The following is a 19,293-nucleotide window of genomic DNA, read 5'->3' as shown; positions in this document are numbered from 1 at the left end:
TGTTGTTTTGTTTTGTTTTATTTTTGGTGGTGGTGTTTGTTTTCAGGTACAAGGTGAGGTGGAGGTCTACAGCCTGAACTAGGGACCTTGTCTCACAAAGGGGGGGAAGGCAGCAAAAGAAAATTTTCTTCTGTTGATGTGATAAAACATAAAATGCCTTGACAAGGGGCAGCTCAGGGGAGAAAGGGCTATGTCAGCTTGCAGTTCCAGGTCACAGTCCGTCATAGCAGGGCTGTCCCCAGGACAGAGCAGGAAGAGGGAATGCTTCCGTGCTTGTGTCCTCGGGCTCAGCACGCATCTCACACAGTTCCAGACTCCCTGACTGGGGAATGGCGCCTCCCACAATGGCCTGGGTCTCCCTGTATCCCTTAAGGCAATCGCCTACAGGCCAGCCCAATGTAGACTGCCCCTCCTTGTTATCGTAGGTAGCAGCAAATTGACATGGTGACAACCATCCTCACCAAAAGGAAACCCAAAAAAGGTAGGCAAGGTCGGAGAGGTCACAGATGGCTACCCTTCCCTCCCACAGCAGCGGGGCCCCGGTGGTCAGTGAGGAAGAGGAAGGGAAGAGCTTTAGTCTGCCAGCCAGATACCAAGGGCAAAGAAGTGCACCGTGGAGCTGTGTGTGGTGCCTCGGGCCTCGGATCCGAGCACTTCTGGAGGCTGAGACTCCAGAGGTTGGGTCAAGCTTGAAGACAGCCTGGGCTACAAGTATGAGACGGAGCGATGGTCAGTGAGATGGATCCGCTGGCGGATCCTTGCCAAGCATGAGAACTTAAGTTCCATCCTTAGGATCAGCATGGTGGAAGGGCACTTGGCGCCCTCCGATCTCTACATGCTCGTCCACGCACAGATACACGCAAAATAAATGCAATATTTTTTTAATTAAAATAATCGCTTGGAGCCAGCTGTAACAGCACGAGGCTTCCGATCAGGCTTCGAGGTGTCTCCGTTGCTGGGCAAACGGTTCCCAGGGCGCTGTTCTTAGAGTCTAGGGGCGTTCCCCACGATCACGCCTCGTAGCCAACCACAAGCGAGCGTCTGTCGCCTTGACCACGCCCACATCTTGTCCACGCCCACAGCTCCAGAGCCGTTACCTCAGCAACTGTCCCGCTTCTCCCGCCTCCGGCTCTGGGTGCCAATCGTAGAGGCATCACCCGGACGACAACCCGACCGCTTCCGGTGCTAGCCCCGCAGCTTCCGGCTGGGGGGTCCGGCGGTAGGCGGTCTGGCTGCGGCGCGGCCCGGGGGGCGGCCAAGATGGCGGCGGGCGGCGCGGAGGGTGGCCCGGGCCCCAGCGCCGCCATGGGTGACTGCGCGGAGATCAAGTCGCAGTTTCGCACCCGCGAGGGCTTCTACAAGCTGCTTCCCGGCGACGCGACGCGCAGGTCGGGCCCGACCTCCGCTCAGACCCCGGCGCCGCCGCAGCCCACCCAGCCGCCGCCCGGGCCCGCCGCAGCCTCCGGGCCTGGCGCCGCGGGTCCCGCGTCGTCCCCGCCGCCCGCCGGCCCTGGGCCCGGGCCCGCGCTGCCCGCCGTCCGCCTCAGCCTGGTGCGCCTAGGCGACCCCGATGGCTCTGGGGAGCCGCCCTCCACGCCCTCGGGACTGGGCGCGGGAGGAGACCGCGTCTGCTTCAACCTGGGCCGTGAGCTTTACTTCTACCCCGGCTGCTGCCGCCGCGGGAGCCAGCGGGTGAGTGCTCTGCTCTGTGGGGACCCGCGGGCCAGAGTGACCGAAGGCCCCGAGCTCGGGTCGGCATCCCAGGGGAGCCTGGAGCTAATGGAGCCCTGAGAGGTTGCAGGGGAATCTTTGCGTGGGGGTTCTTGAGAGTGAGTGAGTGTTCAGGACGTGATGGAGCTTCTGGGAGGAAATGGGGGAGGGGGTCACGGTTTCCGAGGTGACAGGCATTCTGCAGGCAGTGGGGAATCCTAAGAGGATGCAGGCCCAGGGGGATGGCGAACGCAGAAATGCATACTGCGTTCTGGGCGTGTTGGAGGGAGTCTTAAGACCTGCCAGACCCAGGAGTGACGGGAGTCTTACAGACCAAAGGCAGGAGGACGGGAGGCGTAGCATGGGGCCGCCGGGCAAAGCAACAGGTGGCTGAGCTCCTAAAGAAGGTGCTGAATAATGACCTTGGAAAAGCTGGTGGGAGCTCTGAATTGATGGGGTTCCTGGCAGGGGATGTCCCTAGGTGTGACAGGTACCTGTAAAGCAACCCTAGAAGGAGGGTGAAGCGAGGGAGTGGGGGAGAGAGAGAGAGGTGGGGATCCTGAGACTCCAGTGGTGATTGTGTACACAAAATGTGAGGGACTGCAATGACTGACGGCTGTCTGAACTATGACAGCCGTCCTGGAGTTTAGGGACTCCAGGCTTTGGAGATGGCTCTGTGGATGGCATGTGTGTTTTGAAAGCGTGAGGACCCCTGTAAAAGGCTGCTTGAGTGTGCAACCGCCGCCCAGGGAGCACAGACAAGAGCAAAGGAGCCTCTGGGCTCCCTGGCCTCAGTGTAGCTGAGGGATGAGCTCGGGGTTCAGTGAGAGCCAAATGTAAGGTGCAGAGCCACAGAGAAGGCTGCTCAGTGCTGACCTCTGACCTCCACATCCGCATGCACTATGCCCAACAGCCACACAGGCGCATGCTACACGTACGTATAGGAAAAAATGAAAGAAATCCTAAAATGTTGGGGTTTTTGTGTGCTTGGGTCTGGGAGGTCTTAGCATGTCCTACCAGTGCTGCTGCTGTGGTGGCGGCTGGGAAGACTGGAGGAGTCAGCTCCAGGCCTGGGGGCTCTGATCCCCGATGCTGTGGGCAAGTGTCCCTGAATTACAACTGGAAATGCTCTGTGGTCTTGACTGGGTGCTGTGATCATGTGCATGGGAACGTGTGTGTGCTGTCCTGGGTGTGTGTGTGTGCTGTCCTGGGTGTGAATCCCTCCCTGCCTGTGGTTGCCTGTTCCTCTCCACCCAGCTCCCCACTTCCCCCGAGGTTACCCTGCTTCCTCTTGGTGGTTTCCTCGACCTCAGCTCCCCTTCCTTCCTCTCCCCGCTCTAACCCGCTTACTCGTCTCCTCCCATGGTTCAAGTCCATTGATGTCACCAAGCCCATCGACAAGCGGATCTACAAGGGGACCCAGCCCACCTGCCACGACTTCAACCAGTTCACTGCGGCCACAGAGACCATCTCCCTGCTGGTGGGCTTCTCTGCCGGCCAGGTGCAGTACCTGGACCTCATCAAGAAGGACACCAGCAAGCTATTCAACGAAGAGGTGACTGACGGGAACTGGGAACTACCCCTCTCCTTTACCGCCCCCTGCACTAAGCTGCCTGGAGGCAGGAGAGGCTTGAGAGGGCGGGGCAGAGAGGGAGGGAGGGGAGGCAGACAGCTGGGGGGGGCACTGTGCTTCTGTTTCCCAGATTTCTGCTGGGCCAGCCCTATGCTGGAAGGATGCTTTACTGCTTGGGCTGTCGACCACTGATGGATAAGAAAGAACAGTGTCGTCTCAAAGATGACAAGACTGAGGCTCATGGTCACTTGGGATTTTTTTTGTTTTGTTTTGTTTTTTGTTTTTTGTTTTTGAGACAGGGTTTCTCTGTGTAGCCCTGGCTGTCCTGGAACGCACTCTGTAGACCAGGCTGGCCTCGAACTCAGAAATCCACCTGCCTCTGCCTCCCAAGTGCTGGGATTACAGGCGTGCGCCGCCGCCGCCACCACCACAGGGATGTGTTTTGATAATCTTGCTAGTTTCAAATTCTGGGCTCTTTGCTCTTTGTATTCTAGTTCCTCCTGTATCATTGACTTACTGTGTGGTTTGGGGAAAGTGATTTGTTCTCTGAGCCTTAATTTTTTTTCTGCAAAGTAGGATTTGTGTCCGTTTCTCACAGGCCTGTCTAAAGTCATTCACTAGGACTTGCTAGCCCAGCTTCGAAGGAGCCTGGGGACCTTAACAGCAGCAGGGCAGGCCGTGTGCTCTGTGTCCTGGCTCTGGTCCAGGGGGCGACCCACAAATGCTCTCAGAGTAGGAGAGTGCTGAAGGGAGTGAGGAAGTGCAGCGGGGAGCGCCTCAGCCCAGGGCCTGCTCACAGCAGCGGCCCTCCTGCGCCGTCCTCTGTCCAGTGTAGCTCAGTGAGCAGGCAGAAGGCCTGCCCCGCTCCATCAGGCCGGGCATCAGGTCGCACAGACTCATCAGGTGTCCTGCAGCCCGTCAGCCAGTGGCTGGCATTCGATGTGAGACTGGAAGGAGGCACAGAAGTCTCCAGAGACGGCCATTTAAGTAAGAGAGAAAGGGCTGGGCTTATAGCACTGGGCTGTTAGCGCAACTATGTGGGAGGCTGAGACACGAGGATTAAAAGTTCAAGGTCTGCCTGGGCTACAGAATAGAAGGAACATCTTAGATAAACTCCTCCAAACAGGACAGCCATTGGGCCGGGTTGCCAGGGTAGTGGTTAAGGGAGAGAAGACAGAAGATGTGTTCTGAGAAGGAACAGGAGGCGCTGCTTGGGCTGTCCTGGAAAGCCATAGGAAGGGCCGTGCCCTCGTCCTCAGCAGGAGTCTGAGGAGTGACCTTGCACTCACCGCTGGGCCTGAGCCGCAGGCTGGAGATGGTTGGTGACCTGGTGGTTCTGTAGGCTCTGAGCGGGAAGCAGCTTGGTCCCAGGAGAGAAGTGGGGTCATCATAGTGACTGCCTCAAGCTGAGGGCTTCAGGCAGGCAATGCTCGGGGCCGCCTCTCACACAGACCATGGAGGAGGAGACAGCTCTGGGTGTGGGGCCAGCACTCAGGCACTGTGGTGCTGAGAGTGGGCTGAGCGCCTGGGCTGCGGGCACACCTCGCTCTGGAAGGCCAGGGCTTCTGATGGAAGCTTAGACTGCCTTGTGGGTAGAGGAGAGGCGCTTGGAGAGTTTGGACGTGTGTGGCTCAGAGGCGGGGTTGCCGTCAGTTTGCGCAGGGACATTGCTATTCCAGCTGCTGGGGCCAGACTAGTGACAGAGATCCTTTCTCAGGGGACACTGGTATTCTGGAATTGAAGTTCTTGCCTTTTGGCTGACAGTGCAGACAGAGCCCCAGCGGAGTGGGTGGAGGGCAGTGGAGGCCGTGGAGCTCCACACTGGCGGCCCTTCCCGGTCCCTGGGCCACCCTGCCTTCATCCCCGTCAGTGGGACAGCTGGGCTCCAGGGTAAGACGCGGCCTGTCAGGAATACTCACCCTTCCCAACCCCACCCTGTTGTTCCCTTTGCAGCGGCTGATTGACAAGACCAAGGTGACATATTTGAAGTGGCTGCCTGAGTCAGAGAGTCTGTTCCTTGCTTCTCATGCCAGTGGCCACCTGTACCTCTACAACGTCAGCCACCCCTGCGCCTCCACCCCACCCCAGTATAGCCTGCTGAAACAGGGTGAGGGCTTTGCTGTCTATGCAGCCAAAAGCAAGGCACCCCGCAATCCGCTAGCCAAGTGGGCAGTGGGTGAGGGGCCCCTCAACGAGTTTGCATTCTCACCTGATGGCCGACACCTAGCCTGCGTCAGCCAGGATGGCTGCCTGCGTGTCTTCCACTTTGACAGCATGCTTCTGCGTGGGCTCATGAAGAGCTACTTTGGGGGTCTGCTGTGCGTGTGCTGGAGCCCTGATGGCCGCTACGTGGTGACAGGAGGGGAAGATGACTTGGTCACTGTATGGTCCTTCACGGAGGGTCGCGTGGTGGCTCGAGGCCATGGCCACAAGTCCTGGGTTAACGCTGTGGCCTTTGACCCCTATACCACTCGCTCAGAGGAGGCAGCACCAGCCAATGCTGATGGAGATCCCAGTGCTGAAGAGGAGGAGCCCGAGCTCCCCAGCTCAGACCCAGGAGCCCCAGTGTCCCCACTGCCCAAGGCTGGCTCCATCACATACCGCTTTGGCTCAGCGGGCCAGGACACACAGTTCTGCCTGTGGGACCTCACGGAAGATGTGCTGTCCCCTCATCCGTCCCTGGCCCGCACCCGCACCCTTCCAGGCACACCTGGTGCCACCCCACCAGCTTCTGGTAGTTCTCGGGCCGGAGAGACAGGTGCAGGCCCCCTGCCCCGCTCCCTGTCTCGGTCCAACAGCCTCCCACACCCAGCTGGTGGCGGCAAGGCTGGTGGGCCTGGCGCAGCGATGGAGCCTGGCATACCGTTCAGCATTGGCCGCTTTGCCACACTGACCCTGCAGGAGCGGCGGGACCGGGGGTCTGAGAAGGAGCACAAGCGCTACCACAGCCTGGGGAACATCAGCCGTGGGGGCAGCGGGGGCAACAGCAGCAGTGACAAGCTCGGCGGCCCCGCGCCCCGCAGCCGCCTGGACCCGGCCAAGGTGCTGGGCACGGCACTGTGCCCGCGGATCCACGAGGTGCCGCTGCTGGAGCCTCTCGTGTGCAAGAAGATCGCTCAGGAGCGCCTGACCGTGCTGCTGTTCCTGGAGGATTGCATCATCACCGCCTGCCAGGAGGGCCTCATCTGCACCTGGGCCCGGCCAGGCAAGGCGGTGAGTGTCTGCTGCCCGCGCGCTCGGGGCCACCAGTCCTGTCCCTTTCTGAATGGTGGGCCTCCCAGATGCCAGGTGTCGGTCAGCAGGGCAGTCAGGTATAGGAGGCAGGATGGTGGGGAGCACAGGTGGCCATCTGCAGGGCCTCCCCTGGCCTGCGTGGTCACCCATGCTTAACACTCAAGGCAGAACCTGTGTTTGTGGGAAATCTGGATTTTAAATGGTGAAAGCTTCTTTAGGGCTGACGGTCTAAGGATGTGATTGAGCTGAGGCCCACTTCTGTTTCTGAGCCAGCTGCTGAAGGCCTGGATGGCAGTCAGCCAGGGTCCAGGTCTGCACTGCTCTTGCTGCTGTGTGGTCCCCGTCACAGTCTCACAGATGGGCTCTCTGGTGGCTGTGCTCTCAAGTCAGTGAGGAGCAGGCCTGTCACCTGGTTAGGCTGGGTCTGGGCTGTCTGCCCTTAAGCATGTGGTCTCAGCGAGTAGGGCCCACCCTGCCTTCAGTCCCTCAGATCCTTCCTCTGGAAGGTTGGAGTCTAGAAGCTTACAACGCAGGGCGGCTGCAGCAGCTGCCAGGGGAGCAGGCCGGGAGCTGACCGAGTTCTCAGACGCCCCTCTGTCTCCCCAGTTCACAGGCGAGGAGACCGAGGCCCAGGCAGGGGAAGCAAGTTGGCCCAGGCCGCCCAGCAAGTCAGTTGTAGAGGTAGGACAGCCCCCCAGCTGCAAGTGCACCCCAGTTTCTCCCTTTCCTCTCCACTGTCCTCCCATCTGTCCAGGTCACCTGGGGCCATATTACTGTGGAAGCTGTGCCCTGGGTCAGAGAAGGCCACTGAGCTGCCTGTTCCCAGCTAGGACAGCGACTCCAGGCCTGAGGGGCGAGGGCGGCTCCTCTCAGCCTGGCAGGAGCCCAGGGTTGTCTAATCCAGCTTTCTCCCTCTTGTCCTCCCCAGGGCATCTCCTCCCAACCAGGCAGCTCCCCCAGCGGCACTGTGGTGTGAAACGTGGATGTCCCATGTCCCCGGTCTCCTAGCCATAACCCTCCCTTCTGACCTCAAGGATCACTGTATTAACAAGACTAATCATGGCGGAAGGACTGCTCCAAGCCCCGCCCTGCACAAATACTGGGGGTTCCCCAGGTTGGCCCAGCTATGGAGATGTCCTGGCCTGTGTGGCCTTGGCCCTGTCCTCCACCACTGCCAAGTACAATGACCTGTTCTCTGAAACATCAGTGTTAACCACATCCCTGTCCCAGCATGTGACTGTGCACTCCTGGGGGAGACTTGGCCCACAACAGCTGCTCCACAGTACCCCTGGGGGAGAGGGCAGGCAGGGGGTATTCCTCCTCCAGCCCAAACCCCACCCCTTGCTATGGCCTGTGCTTTTGAAAGTGTTAAATTATGGAAGCCCCCAGGGCCCTCCCTGTCCCCCTGGACCTCTTATTTATACTAAAGTCCTTGTTTGCACAGTGTTTATGTTCCCTGGGGCCGAGTCGGGTGGTGTGGCGGTACTTGGCCTCTGAGCTGTGCTCTAACCAACGGAAGCCCATCTTCCATCTTCGCTGCCTCCCCATCCCCTAGCCCTGGGCCGAGAGCCCTCTGGGAGATAAGTTTCGACCCCAGAATCAAGAGGCTGAGATGGCCTTCTTACTAGGTCCTTGAAGGTATTTGAAACTTGTTTTAAGCACCAGGACTATCCAAGCGTGCTCTCCTTGGGGGAGAGAAGGATGCTGGGAGTTGATCTGCACCCACTGTCTCCTCTGGACATGCCTTTGCAGTCTGCTGCCCCTGGCCATCTAGTGCCAGCTGGAGGTCATGATTTCCTCCCCAGGGAACTGGCCACCCTAGAAAGATGCTAACATGTCTCCGGCTGGCTGCGCAGGCAGCTCCGCCCTCAACCCCCAAAATGTTTCTGTCTCTAATCCTAGCCCAGGCAGGAATGTGGCTGCCCCGGCCTGTGGCCAAGGATCTATTTTGGGGTCTCTTCTGCTTAAGGAGGGCCTGGATCCACCACTTGCCTCCCCCAGGCTCGGCCAGCAGGTCACCCCTGGCCCTGGCGGCTGAGCAAGCTCTCCCCATCTTCTGCCGCCTGCCAGGAAAAGGAGGAGGGTGTAACACAGCAGGCACAGGGGCTAAATTTAACTGTCCCAAAGTCGGAGTCCATTGCTGAGTCACGGAGAAGCTGCCCCTGGCCTCTGCCCCCCCCCCCCCCCCCCCCAGGCCCAGGCATCCGCTGTTTCCCCACCCTCCCAGCTCAGTCTAGAGCCCGGCTCCTCTGGGCGCTGGCACTCACACCTGTGACTCCTTGTGCTCTGCGTGAGTGGGTGGAGGCCATGGGGGGCAACCCTGGAGTATTACTCTGTCCCCTGACATTGGGCACTGAAGAGTTTTGAGGGGTCTGGGAAGAACGGAGCTGGGGTGTTGGCTCAGGAAGGGTTAAAGTTGGGAGGCGGGAGGGGGGCTGGGCCAAGGGGTGGGGAAAAGAGGAGGAGGCCTCAAGCCTAGAACTGGCCAGAGAGACCCAAGAGGTAGTCAGGGACAGGCAGACATGCCACCAGGGTTCTGGGGCCTGGACAGGGGCAGCCAGGCCCCGTGACGGGCAGACCCCCGAGCTCCGGCCCGGGGAGGGGCCATGGTGTTGCCTGCCCAACATGTCAGCCGAGGTGCGGCTGAGGCAGCTCCAGCAGCTGGTGCTGGACCCAGGCTTCCTGGGGCTGGAGCCCCTGCTCGACCTTCTCCTGGGCGTCCACCAGGAGCTGGGCGCCTCCCACCTGGCCCAGGACAAGTATGTGGCCGACTTCTTGCAATGGGGTGAGTGTGGACAGGAAGCCTTGGGTGGGTGCAAGGCAGAGGTGGGTCACAGGGCAAGGGTGGGCTGTGGAGAGCAGCAGGGCCTAGAGAGGTCTTTTGTAAGGCAGCCAAGCAGAGCTCAGAACTCGATCTCAGGCTCCCCTGTGGGGCACCAGGGTCAGCGAAGCCACCCATGACTCAGCCAGTGCAGGCTGGGGTGGCACAGCCTCCTGCACCAACACTGGGACCTGGCAGCTCTCTCTTCTAGGACCCTTGACTCCTCAAAAGGGATTTATAGCCCTCCCTGTTTTCCCAGAGTGGGGAGGGACAGCATGGGGCAGCTGCCAGGGTGTGGCCCATAGGCAGGTGTTTGGCATCTACCTCCCCAGCTGCCCTGACAGGTGTCCAGGAGCTGGGGCACAGTGACTCACAGAGGCCTTGGGGAGAACCCGCCCGGCAGACAGGCGCCACCGAGCACCCTTCAGTTCCCCAAATTAAGGAGGAAGGGACAGCTTGAGCTTCTGCGTGCGCCCGTCCCTAGCATGTTGACCCTCCCAGCCTGTGTGGCCGGGCAGTCGGTCGGTGGTCGGCCGCTCCTGGCTTCTCACCTGCTTCCACCGCCCTAGCCCAAGACCCCGCATTCTCCTGCCGAAAGGTCTTCTCAGGCCTAGTGGAGCCCGGAGCCTTGTCTGCCCTGCCCAACATTCAGCCAAAGCTGCTTACCCCACCTTCCTTACAAGTGACAACCTGTTTTGTTGCTTTGTGCCTGTCGTTAAGGGCTCCGGTGTTGGTCCTAGGCTGTCTGTCCATGCCTATGACCCTACTTCCATTCTCCCCTCCTCCGGTTCACAGATGGAAAGGTGGAGGCCATGGCTTAAACCAGCAGGCCTGTGAAAGACTTTTTCTCCTCTCCAGCGCTCAGTGTCTCTCTCAGCCTGCCATTTGCAGAGGATGGGCTGGGCTGGCAGGGTAAACTGAGAGCTGGGGTGGGGGCAGGGGTCTGACCCTCTAGGAAGGAGCAGTCCTTTTGTGGCCTGAGCAGCATCCTGTGGGCCCTCCCCTGCCAGGCCTGGGCGGGGGAGGGGGCCTGGGTTCCCGCTGCCTTAAAAGGGCTCAACGCCTTGGCTCTCCCCCCCCTCCCCAAGCCTTGGCCTTAGCTGTATCTTCCCTGTCTGCCCACTTGCCTGAACCCCTGGCTTCTCTGGGACCCCCATCTCTCCTCTTCCCCACACGTTCCTCCTCCATCCTTACTCCCCATCCTGACAGCTTCCCTAAGGGAGACCTGACCTCTCTCTGCCCACCCCCCACCCCCAGCCGCCAGCCTCAGACCTAGCTGTGCTGCCCTCCAGCTGAGCCACCCTAGTACTGGGCCTTAGTCCCTGGAGCCTTGGTTGTAAGACTCTCTGCACCCTTGAGAAACCAAGAATGTCCTTCCAGTAGTGCCCGGGATGCCGGTGGGCTGTGTCCCTCCGCCGCTTTTGTCTCCATGCTGGCTGTGCAAGCCGCAGCCCCAGTTCGAGGCTGTGGCCCGAGACACTGAGTGAGAGCCCCGGCTGACCTGACCTAGCACCCTGATCCTGGCCTGGGAGTGAAGCGCTTACGCTCCAGCTCCTCCCTCTGCCTCCCTTTCTGCCCTGCAGCCCTGCGCAAACAGGCGGTTCTGGGTCCCACAAATATCACTGAGGTTTTGAAAGCAGAATCCTAACGCCGGTTACCACCCTTGCTGTTAGTGTTGTGGTGACCCTCGGTTCTTCTCTTTCTACCCCCACCCAGTGGAGCCCATTGCGGCAAGGCTTAAGGAGGTCCGACTGCAGAGGGATGACTTTGAGATTTTGAAGGTGATCGGGCGTGGGGCGTTCAGCGAGGTGAGCCTTGAGTGGCCTGGGAATGGAACTTTACTTGAGGTGGGTGGGGCATAACAGCTGGGGCAGAGCCTTAAAAATTGATGAATGAGCTTGAATTTAAGTCTGGATGGGGGCGGGGTAGAGGCGGGGCTTGTGATCAGTGGGCGGTGCGTGAGTGGGGGCGTGGCTAAGGTTGGGTGGTGTAAGGGTGGAGGCCTTCCTGCCTGGGTGAGCCTTGCTGGTTTTCCCTGCCATCTCTGCTGTCATCCCGGTTCCGCATTTAGGTAGCGGTGGTGAAGATGAAACAGACAGGCCAAGTGTATGCCATGAAGATTATGAATAAGTGGGACATGCTGAAGAGAGGCGAGGTGAGGGCCAGGGACGAGGGTGGCGCCCTCGGCTCTCCAGCTCCCCTCCTGCAGCTTCTCTCCTGCCTCACAGGTGTCGTGCTTCCGGGAAGAAAGGGACGTCTTAGTGAAAGGGGACCGGCGCTGGATCACACAGCTGCACTTTGCCTTCCAGGATGAGAACTACCTGGTGAGCTCGGGTTCAGGCGACTAGGAGAGAGTCAGGTACATCACCGCCCGAGTCGAGGAGGCGGGGACGGGTAGGATTGTGTCAGGTACAGGAGGGGCCTTCCTTGAGACAGGAGTGAGACCTGGTTTGGCCTTCGGATGGGGCGCTCTCTCACTGTGCGGGGGTGCTCTGTGCTTGGGGACGGGTGTCTTTGGGAGTCTTGGGGGTACCAAACCCCTGTGACACATCCGCTCCCAGTACCTGGTCATGGAATACTACGTGGGCGGGGACCTGCTAACGCTGCTGAGCAAGTTTGGGGAGCGGATCCCCGCCGAGATGGCGCGCTTCTACCTGGCCGAGATTGTCATGGCCATAGACTCGGTGCACCGGCTGGGCTACGTGCACAGGTGGGCGTGGCGGGGCCCTTGGAGGGTTAGCAGAGTTTGTGTGGGAAGGAAGGGTGCCTGAAGGTCGGATCCCACTTGGGACAGGACCGGGGTCTAGAATTGGGTGGAAGCAGGTGGACTTGATGGGACCTAAGAGAGAAGGAAGTTTTTCAAGAAAGCACACTTCCCTTCTCTCTGCACAGGGACATCAAACCAGATAACATCCTGCTGGACCGCTGTGGGCACATTCGCCTGGCAGACTTCGGCTCCTGCCTCAAACTGCAGCCTGATGGGAAGGTAGGATGAGCCCGGGAAACTCCCCATCGGTGAAGGGTCAGATGTAGGGGGTGGGGCTGGGGTGGAGAGGGGAGGAGAGGGGAGCTCGGTGGGGGATGGCCTGTGCATTCAGGTCTGGTTGGCACAGGTGAGGTCGCTGGTGGCTGTGGGCACCCCGGACTACCTGTCTCCTGAGATTCTGCAGGCTGTTGGCGGAGGGCCTGGGGCAGGCAGCTACGGGCCAGAGTGTGACTGGTGGGCACTGGGCGTGTTCGCCTATGAAATGTTCTATGGGCAGACACCCTTCTACGCGGACTCCACAGCCGAGACATATGCCAAAATTGTGCATTACAGGGTGAGCGTGGGCACCATGCAGGGAGGCTGACTTAGTTTGTAAAGGATATTTATTTATATGTGTGTGTTTTCCATGCATGCATGTCTGTGAGTCACAGACTGTGGTCTGCTGCCTTGTTGAGTGCTGAGAGACAGAGCCTTGATTGCTCTGCAGCCCAGGACTAACTCTTGCTCTTCTTCCTAAATAGGAACACTTGTCTCTGCCCCTGGCAGACACGGGTGTCCCTGAGGAAGCTCAGGACCTCATTCATGGGCTGCTGTGTCCTGCTGAGATAAGGCTAGGCCGAGGAGGGGCAGGTGATTTCCAGAAACATCCTTTCTTCTTTGGCCTTGACTGGGAGGGTCTCCGAGACAGTGTACCCCCCTTTACGCCAGACTTTGAGGGTGCCACGGACACATGCAACTTCGATGTGGTGGAGGACCGGCTCACTGCCATGGTGAGCGGGGGCGGGGTACGTACCTGCGGTTCCTGATCGGTGGAGAGGGCTTCCCTAGTCTCTTCCATAAAATTGGGGTGATTGGCCAAGCGCACATAGGCAGAGGCAGGTGGATCTCTGGTAAATCAAGGCCAGCTTGGCCTACAGAGTGACTTCCAGGCCAGTCAAGGCTATACAGTGAGACCCTCCCCAGAAAAGGGGGGTGGTGGTGATGACTTTCCTGGGTCCCAAATTATCCTAGAGCACTGGCATGTGTCCATGAGGTGTGAGGACACACAGGTGACCAGTCCCCAAGACAGTGAGTGAGGCCTCCTTCTTGGCAGTAGTAAGATGGAACACAGGGGCTGGGCTCTTCACCCGGCCTGGAAGGTGCTGGAGGGCTTCCTGGAGGAGGAAACTAAGCTGAGCCCAAAAGGATGCAGGAGACACAGGAGACCCTTTCTCAGGCCAGTGCTCTCAGAATCTTAACAAGCTCTAGGTGCTGCCTTGGGCCACGTGCAGAGAGAAAAGTCTGATGTGGGCAGAGCCCTGACAGGAAGCAACATGATGGAAAATGGTGGAGTTTGTTTACTGGGGGCAGCTATGCCCTGGATGTAGATGGCTGAAGGGCCACCTCGGATAACTGCTCGCCACAAGAGCCCTGTGCCTTCCCCTAGGAGACACTGTCAGATATGCAGGAAGACATGCCACTCGGAGTCCACCTGCCTTTCGTGGGTTACTCCTACTCTTGCATGGCCTTCAGGTAAGCATGACTGCACACTGCTGGGGCCTGTGTGTGCACGCTCACCTCAGCCAGTCAGCGAGCCCAGTAGTCTTAGGAGCTGTCTGCTTAGGGCTTCTGCTGCTGAGATGAACCATCAGAAGCAAGCCGGGGAGCACAGGGTTTGCTTGATCCATTTCCACACGGCAGCCCTTCGCTGGAGGAGGGCAGGACAGGAACTCACAACGGGCAGGGACTTGGAGGGGAGCTGCTTACGGGCTTGGTCCTTATGACTTCCTCAGCCTGTTGCCTTGTACAACAGTGGGCTGAGCCCTCCCCATAATCACTAGTTAAGAACAAGCCCTATAGGCTTGCCCGTGGCTTGATCTTTTGAGGCATTTCCCTTTTATTCTTTCTTAGTCATTTAGAGACAGGGTCTTACTATGTAAGGCTGTCTTGGGATTCATTCTGTAGACCAGGGTGGTCTTATTTATTTTATGTATGTGAGCACACTATCCCTGCCTTCAGACACACTAGAAGAGGACATTGGATCTCATTAGATATGGTTATGAGCCACCATGTGGGTCCTGGGAATTGAACTCAGGACCTCTGGAAGAACAGTCAGTGCTCTTAACCTCTGAGCCGTCTCTCCTGCCCTGTAGAGGCATTTTCTTAAGGCTCCCTCATCTCCGATGACTTGATGACTCTAGCTTGTATCAAGTGGACATAAGACTAGGAAAGTGGGTACACCTGTACCTTTGTTTCTTTTGTTTTGCTTTTTGAGCCTGGGTCTCTCCATTTCATAGCTCTGGCCATCCTGCCCATTGTATGGTGACATTTCAGTTCAGTCACATAACCTGAGAATCTTAGACTCAGCCTTACAGAGCCCCGCTGTTGGCCTTCACATTTCTAGGCCATGCCATAGTACCCAGGACCTTAGAAAAACAAACCTGAAATTGACAGTTTAAGAGCACAATTGGAGCACATCACAATAAAACAACTTTTAAGTTTTTACAAGTTTTCTGTCTTGTTTTCTCAGGCAGGATCTCGTTACTATAGTCTAAGCTGGCCTTGGAGTGCTGTGGTTTATGGGCATGCACTACCATGCCGAGTCAATAAAGCCTTTAAAGAGCATCCACTGTGCTGGCTGTGGTGGCACAAACCTGTAATCCCAGCACTTAGAAGGTGGAGGGTCAGAAGTTCAAGACCATCCTGGGCTATATAGTAATCTAAGGCTAGCCTTGTCTACAAGCGTCTCTGTCTAAAGAAACAAAAGATAAATAACATCCATTGTTGCTAGGCAATATAACTCTATAACCTTATCATTGAGGAGGCTGAGACTGGAGGATCACTGCAAGTTTGAGGCCAGCATGGGCTACAGATACAGAATGAGAGCTTGTTTCAAAACACCAAAAAGAAACAAATTCATTTGGTAAGGCATGTGACAGCACACACTGCAGTCCCAGTGCTGAGGCATTGGAGTTAGGAAGATGATGAGTTTAAGGCTAGCCTGGTGTACATAGTGAGACCTTGGTCTCAGAGTGAAAAATGAAATCAATCATTGAGGACAGACAGTTTGTCACGGTCTGTAATCATGGCTCCATCACAGCCTCCCTAGCACTGGGCTAGAGCTGCTGCTCAGCCGCTAAGAGGCTCAGTTTGCAGCCTCAGCACAGTGCGCATCGTGCATGGCGGCTCACACCTGTGACCCCAGCACTGTGAAGGTCAGAAGTTCATAGCCATCATTGGCTATGGCCTGTTCCAGGCCAGCCTGGGCTGCATGGGCTCTTGTCTCAAAAGACTTAAACAGTACTAAAGGGAAGGAAGGGGAAAGGCCTATTCAGGTATGGTGCAGGCCTTTCATCTCAGCACTTGGGAGGCAGAAGCAGGAGGACCGGACCTCTGCATTTGAAGCCAGCCTGGTCTACTGAGTGAGTTCCAGGACAGCCAGGGCTGCATAGGGAAAACCCTTTGTCAACAGTAAAGAGAACTTACATAGCATTTGTGAGGTCCTGGGATTAATCCATTGCCACAAAATACAAATTAAATGAAGAGAGTGCTTTTAGGAGTCATCTGGGAAGCAGGGAACACTTAGAAGATGCTCACACAGGTGTCCTCAGGCTTGTCAGGTGAGGACGGCTGCATGACCTGTAAGCAGCACCCCAGGCCGCTAGCGTGGGTTAGACCCAGCCCACCCTCAGTACAGTTCCATGGCTCAGCCAGCGAGCAAGGCTGCTGAGGCCCTGGCCGGCTGCTGTCTCCTCTCTGCTCCGCACCTCCTTTAGCAATGGGCTCTTAGGAGCCTGGCCTGGTGACCACAGGCTGGGGAGCCCCAGATCCCTGTTTGGTAGCCTCTTCCTCTTCTCAGAAACGATCCGGTCACGGACCCCACCCCTATGGAGCTAGAGGCCCTGCAGTTGCCTGTGTCAGACTTGCAGCCCCCAGCACCGCCACCGGATCAAGCGGTGAGTAGACAGGAGGTGGGCAAGCGTCCTGGGCGGGGCCAACTGCCGGGCTGTCCCTTCAGTAAGAGACTGTCGTCCCCAGCTGCCCAACAACACAGCCTGTAACTCCTGCTACTCAGGAGGCACAGGCAGACCGATCCCAAATCGAAGGCTTGCTCTGGTTATGTAACGAGACCCTGTCTTGGAATAAAAAACAAAGAAGAAAACTAGGGATAGCTCAGGTCGATGCTCTCCTGGCATGGGGGTGGGGTCACAGAGCAACACCAACCTGGGAGGGAGGGAGGGAGGGAGGGAGGGAGGGAGGGACTGCCGACCACCTGGAAGAGTCTGGGGTTCTTATGGTCAGTTGGTGAAGTTCAGAGGCCCTCAGGTGGGATGGGCTACACATACGTGGGTGGCATTGGAGAGGAGTGGGGGTTGCAGAAAGCGACGGGACACCAATAAGAGAGGCCTAAGGGTAAGGCCAGGTTTGTCTGAAGCACTGCAGAGCTGGGAGGGACGCGCTAAACTTCTGACTCCAGCCCTTCAGTTCCCATGTGACTAGAGTTCCGAGACCCAGGCATGAGGGTGGGGATGGAAGTGTGGGACTGATCCAGCTTTGATCCCCACCGACAGGCTGAAGAGGCCGACCTAGTGGCTGTCCCTCTCCCCGCCGCTGAGGCGGAGACCATGGTGACACTGCGGGAGCTCCAGGAAGCCCTGGAAGAAGAGGTTCTCACCCGGCAGAGCCTGAGCCGCGAGCTGGAGGCCATCCGTACTGCCAACCAGAGCTTCTCCAGGTCGGGGCCAAGGTGCTGGGGGAGGGGAGAGCAGCCACCCTGCAGTCTCCTCCCGCAATAGGTCAGGTGGGCTCACCCTTCTTTTTCCACAGCCAACTACAGGAGGCCGAGGTCCGGAACCGAGACCTGGAGGCGCACGTTCGCCAGCTACAGGAGCGGATGGAGATGCTGCAGGCCCCAGGAGCTGCAGGCGAGTCCCTTACCCGCCCCCTGCCAGGAGCTTGGGTGGAGATGGGGGCATGTTGGGTGTGTGAACCCTGGGCAGGGGAGGAGGCCAGGCTGGGGCACTGCAGCCGCACCACTGCCCTTCTCCGCCCTCCACGCTCCATACACCTCTCTCTTCTCCTTCCAGCCATCACGGGGGTCCCCAGTCCCCGGGCCACGGATCCACCTTCCCATGTAAGACCCCTGTGTATCCTCCCCGATCCCCCTCTTAGATCTGCTGCCCACAGCCCGTCTCCCGCCCACATTTAGGGTCTACCCTCCTTGGGGGTTCCAGAAGAAAGATGCCCTTCACTCACTCACTCACTCAGCACGCACTATCTACCAGCTCTCCCTCCTTTCGGGCTTTTCGCCAAACCCTCCCCAAGGGAACTCCCTAGACTCCCGTTCTGGCCTCGACTAGATTCCCTCACTGCCCCTGGCCCTGCTGCTGAGGGCTGCCAGGCTGGGCTCCGATCGGGTCACCTGTCCCTTCTCTCTCCAGCTAGATGGCCCCCCGGCCGTGGCTATGGGCCAGTGCCCGCTGGTGGGGCCAGGCCCCATGCACCGCCGTCACCTGCTGCTCCCTGCCAGGGTATGTCCCACGTCCGCCCGCCGCGGGCCTCTGCCTACCTCTGCCCACTGAGTGTCACCGCTGCTTGCTGTGCCTCCGTGGAGCTCGGCCCACCGCGGGGAGGGAGGGTCCTCGGGCGGCCGAACAACACAGGCTGCTGCGACGACGTAGCCAGTGACCTTCCTACAGGAGCTCTGGCTGGCGAGCAGACCAGCGTTAGCGGCGGGCTGTGGGGACCAGAGCTGCGCTCGCTCGCTCGCTCGCTCGGAGGCCGTCTCTGGGGATCGGCGGGGCGGCCCCGAGCCTGGTGCTGACCCAACCTTCTCACCTGCAGATCCCTAGGCCTGGCCTATCCGAGGCGCGTTGCCTGCTCCTGTTCGCCGCTGCTCTGGCTGCTGCCGCCACACTGGGCTGCACTGGGTTGGTGGCCTGTTCCGGCAGTCGCACCCCAGTCTGTTGTTTCCCGGGAGCCACCTTCGCCCCCTGAACCCTAAGACTCCAAGCCATCTTTAATTTAGGCGTCCTAGGAAGGTCGAGTGACCAGGGAACGACCCAGAGCGTCTCTGTGGCCACCCTCACCGCTCCGCTCCACACTTCGTGAGCCTGGGTCCCACCCAGCTCCGCGCCTGTGATCCGGGCCCGCCCCCTGGCGGCCGGGGAGGGAGGAACGGGGCTCGTGCCCAGCAGCCCGGTTCCTGCAGAGCTGGTAGCCTGACCGCGGCTGCTGCGGCCGGGCATTCGCCGACCACGCTTTACTCGGCCCCGACGTGGATGGGCAGCCTGCTCAGCTCATCCGATTTCACTTTTCCCTCTCCCAGCCGTCAGCTCCGAGCCATAGGCACGAGCCCCTTATCGCCAGGCACATCCCATTCCCGCTGCGAGGATCAGCAAGACCTCTGCAGCACACAAGGAGTCCTGGCTTCGGACAGCCTTGCTCCTGGGGTTGCTGCAACTCCTTCCTCGCGTACACCCCGCACTCTTCCATCAGAGCCACGGCTGCACACCCCCCTCCCCCAAGGCAGTGTGGGTATTTATTGACCTTGTTCTCTGACTCACTGACAGACTCCGGGACCCACGTTTTGGATGCACTGAGATTCGACATTCCTCGGTATTTATTGTCTGTCCCCACCTACGACCTCCACTCCCGACCCTTGCGAATAAAATACTTCTGGTCTGCCCTGAATCCCGCGCAATCTCTCTGTTGTGGAAAGGAAAGCCCCGCAGGCCAATGGAGAGTCCAGTAGAGACAACCAATGGCTGGAGTGGGAGCCAGCGGGAGGCAAAGCGCACGAATCAGGCTGAAGGGTGGGGCTTAGGCTTGCAGCCAGTAGGAGAGGAGCAACAAGCCGCCAGAGACACCACCGCCCCCCACCCTCCCCCCAGCTGTGACCCAGCTGTGCAACTCAAGCTTGGAAAAGTAGGGGGTTGGGCCAGCAGCGCGCCTGCCATCTTCCCACTGCGCCTGCGCTAGCCACGCGCA

At 58.9% G+C, this 19,293-nt stretch overlaps 2 protein-coding genes across 12 annotated transcripts; both read left to right on the top strand.

Annotated features, from left to right (window-relative positions):
- Positions 1–1,076: 1,076 nt before the first annotated feature.
- On the top strand, positions 1,077–7,963 carry Dmwd (DM1 locus, WD repeat containing). 2 transcript variants are annotated; one of them, XM_052171957.1, is made up of 5 exons: positions 1,078–1,692; positions 3,083–3,265; positions 5,237–6,496; positions 7,124–7,198; positions 7,446–7,963. In XM_052171957.1, exons 1-5 carry the CDS (start codon positions 1,261–1,263, stop codon positions 7,491–7,493), a joined length of 1,998 nt encoding a protein of 665 aa, XP_052027917.1. In that variant the 5' UTR covers positions 1,078–1,260; the 3' UTR covers positions 7,494–7,963. The 2 variants fall into 2 exon arrangements, with proteins under 2 accessions (XP_052027918.1, XP_052027917.1); XM_052171958.1 differs by lacking the exon at positions 7,124–7,198 and having other exon boundaries at positions 1,077–1,692.
- Positions 7,964–8,973: 1,010 nt separating this feature from the next.
- Positions 8,974–18,996, top strand: Dmpk (DM1 protein kinase). Of its 10 annotated transcripts, none has more exons than XM_052171952.1 (15): positions 8,974–9,302; positions 11,055–11,146; positions 11,410–11,493; positions 11,567–11,662; positions 11,900–12,048; positions 12,231–12,324; positions 12,452–12,658; positions 12,846–13,094; positions 13,751–13,836; positions 16,163–16,259; positions 16,875–17,038; positions 17,131–17,228; positions 17,391–17,437; positions 17,749–17,834; positions 18,148–18,996. In XM_052171952.1, the coding sequence occupies exons 1-15, from the start codon at positions 9,143–9,145 to the stop codon at positions 18,305–18,307; spliced, it is 1,869 nt and encodes a 622-aa protein (XP_052027912.1). In that variant the 5' UTR covers positions 8,974–9,142; the 3' UTR covers positions 18,308–18,996. The 10 variants fall into 10 exon arrangements, with proteins under 10 accessions (XP_052027912.1, XP_052027914.1, XP_052027909.1 ...); XM_052171954.1 differs by having other exon boundaries at positions 17,745–17,834; XM_052171949.1 differs by having other exon boundaries at positions 12,846–13,109.
- Positions 18,997–19,293: the final 297 nt, after the last annotated feature.

Source organism: Apodemus sylvaticus, chromosome 1 (genome assembly GCF_947179515.1).
Source record: "Apodemus sylvaticus chromosome 1, mApoSyl1.1, whole genome shotgun sequence".
In the NCBI taxonomy this organism is placed as follows: domain Eukaryota; kingdom Metazoa; phylum Chordata; class Mammalia; order Rodentia; family Muridae; genus Apodemus; species Apodemus sylvaticus.
The sequence above is the reverse complement of the archived record's forward strand: the minus strand, read 5'-3'. Positions and strand labels throughout refer to the sequence as shown.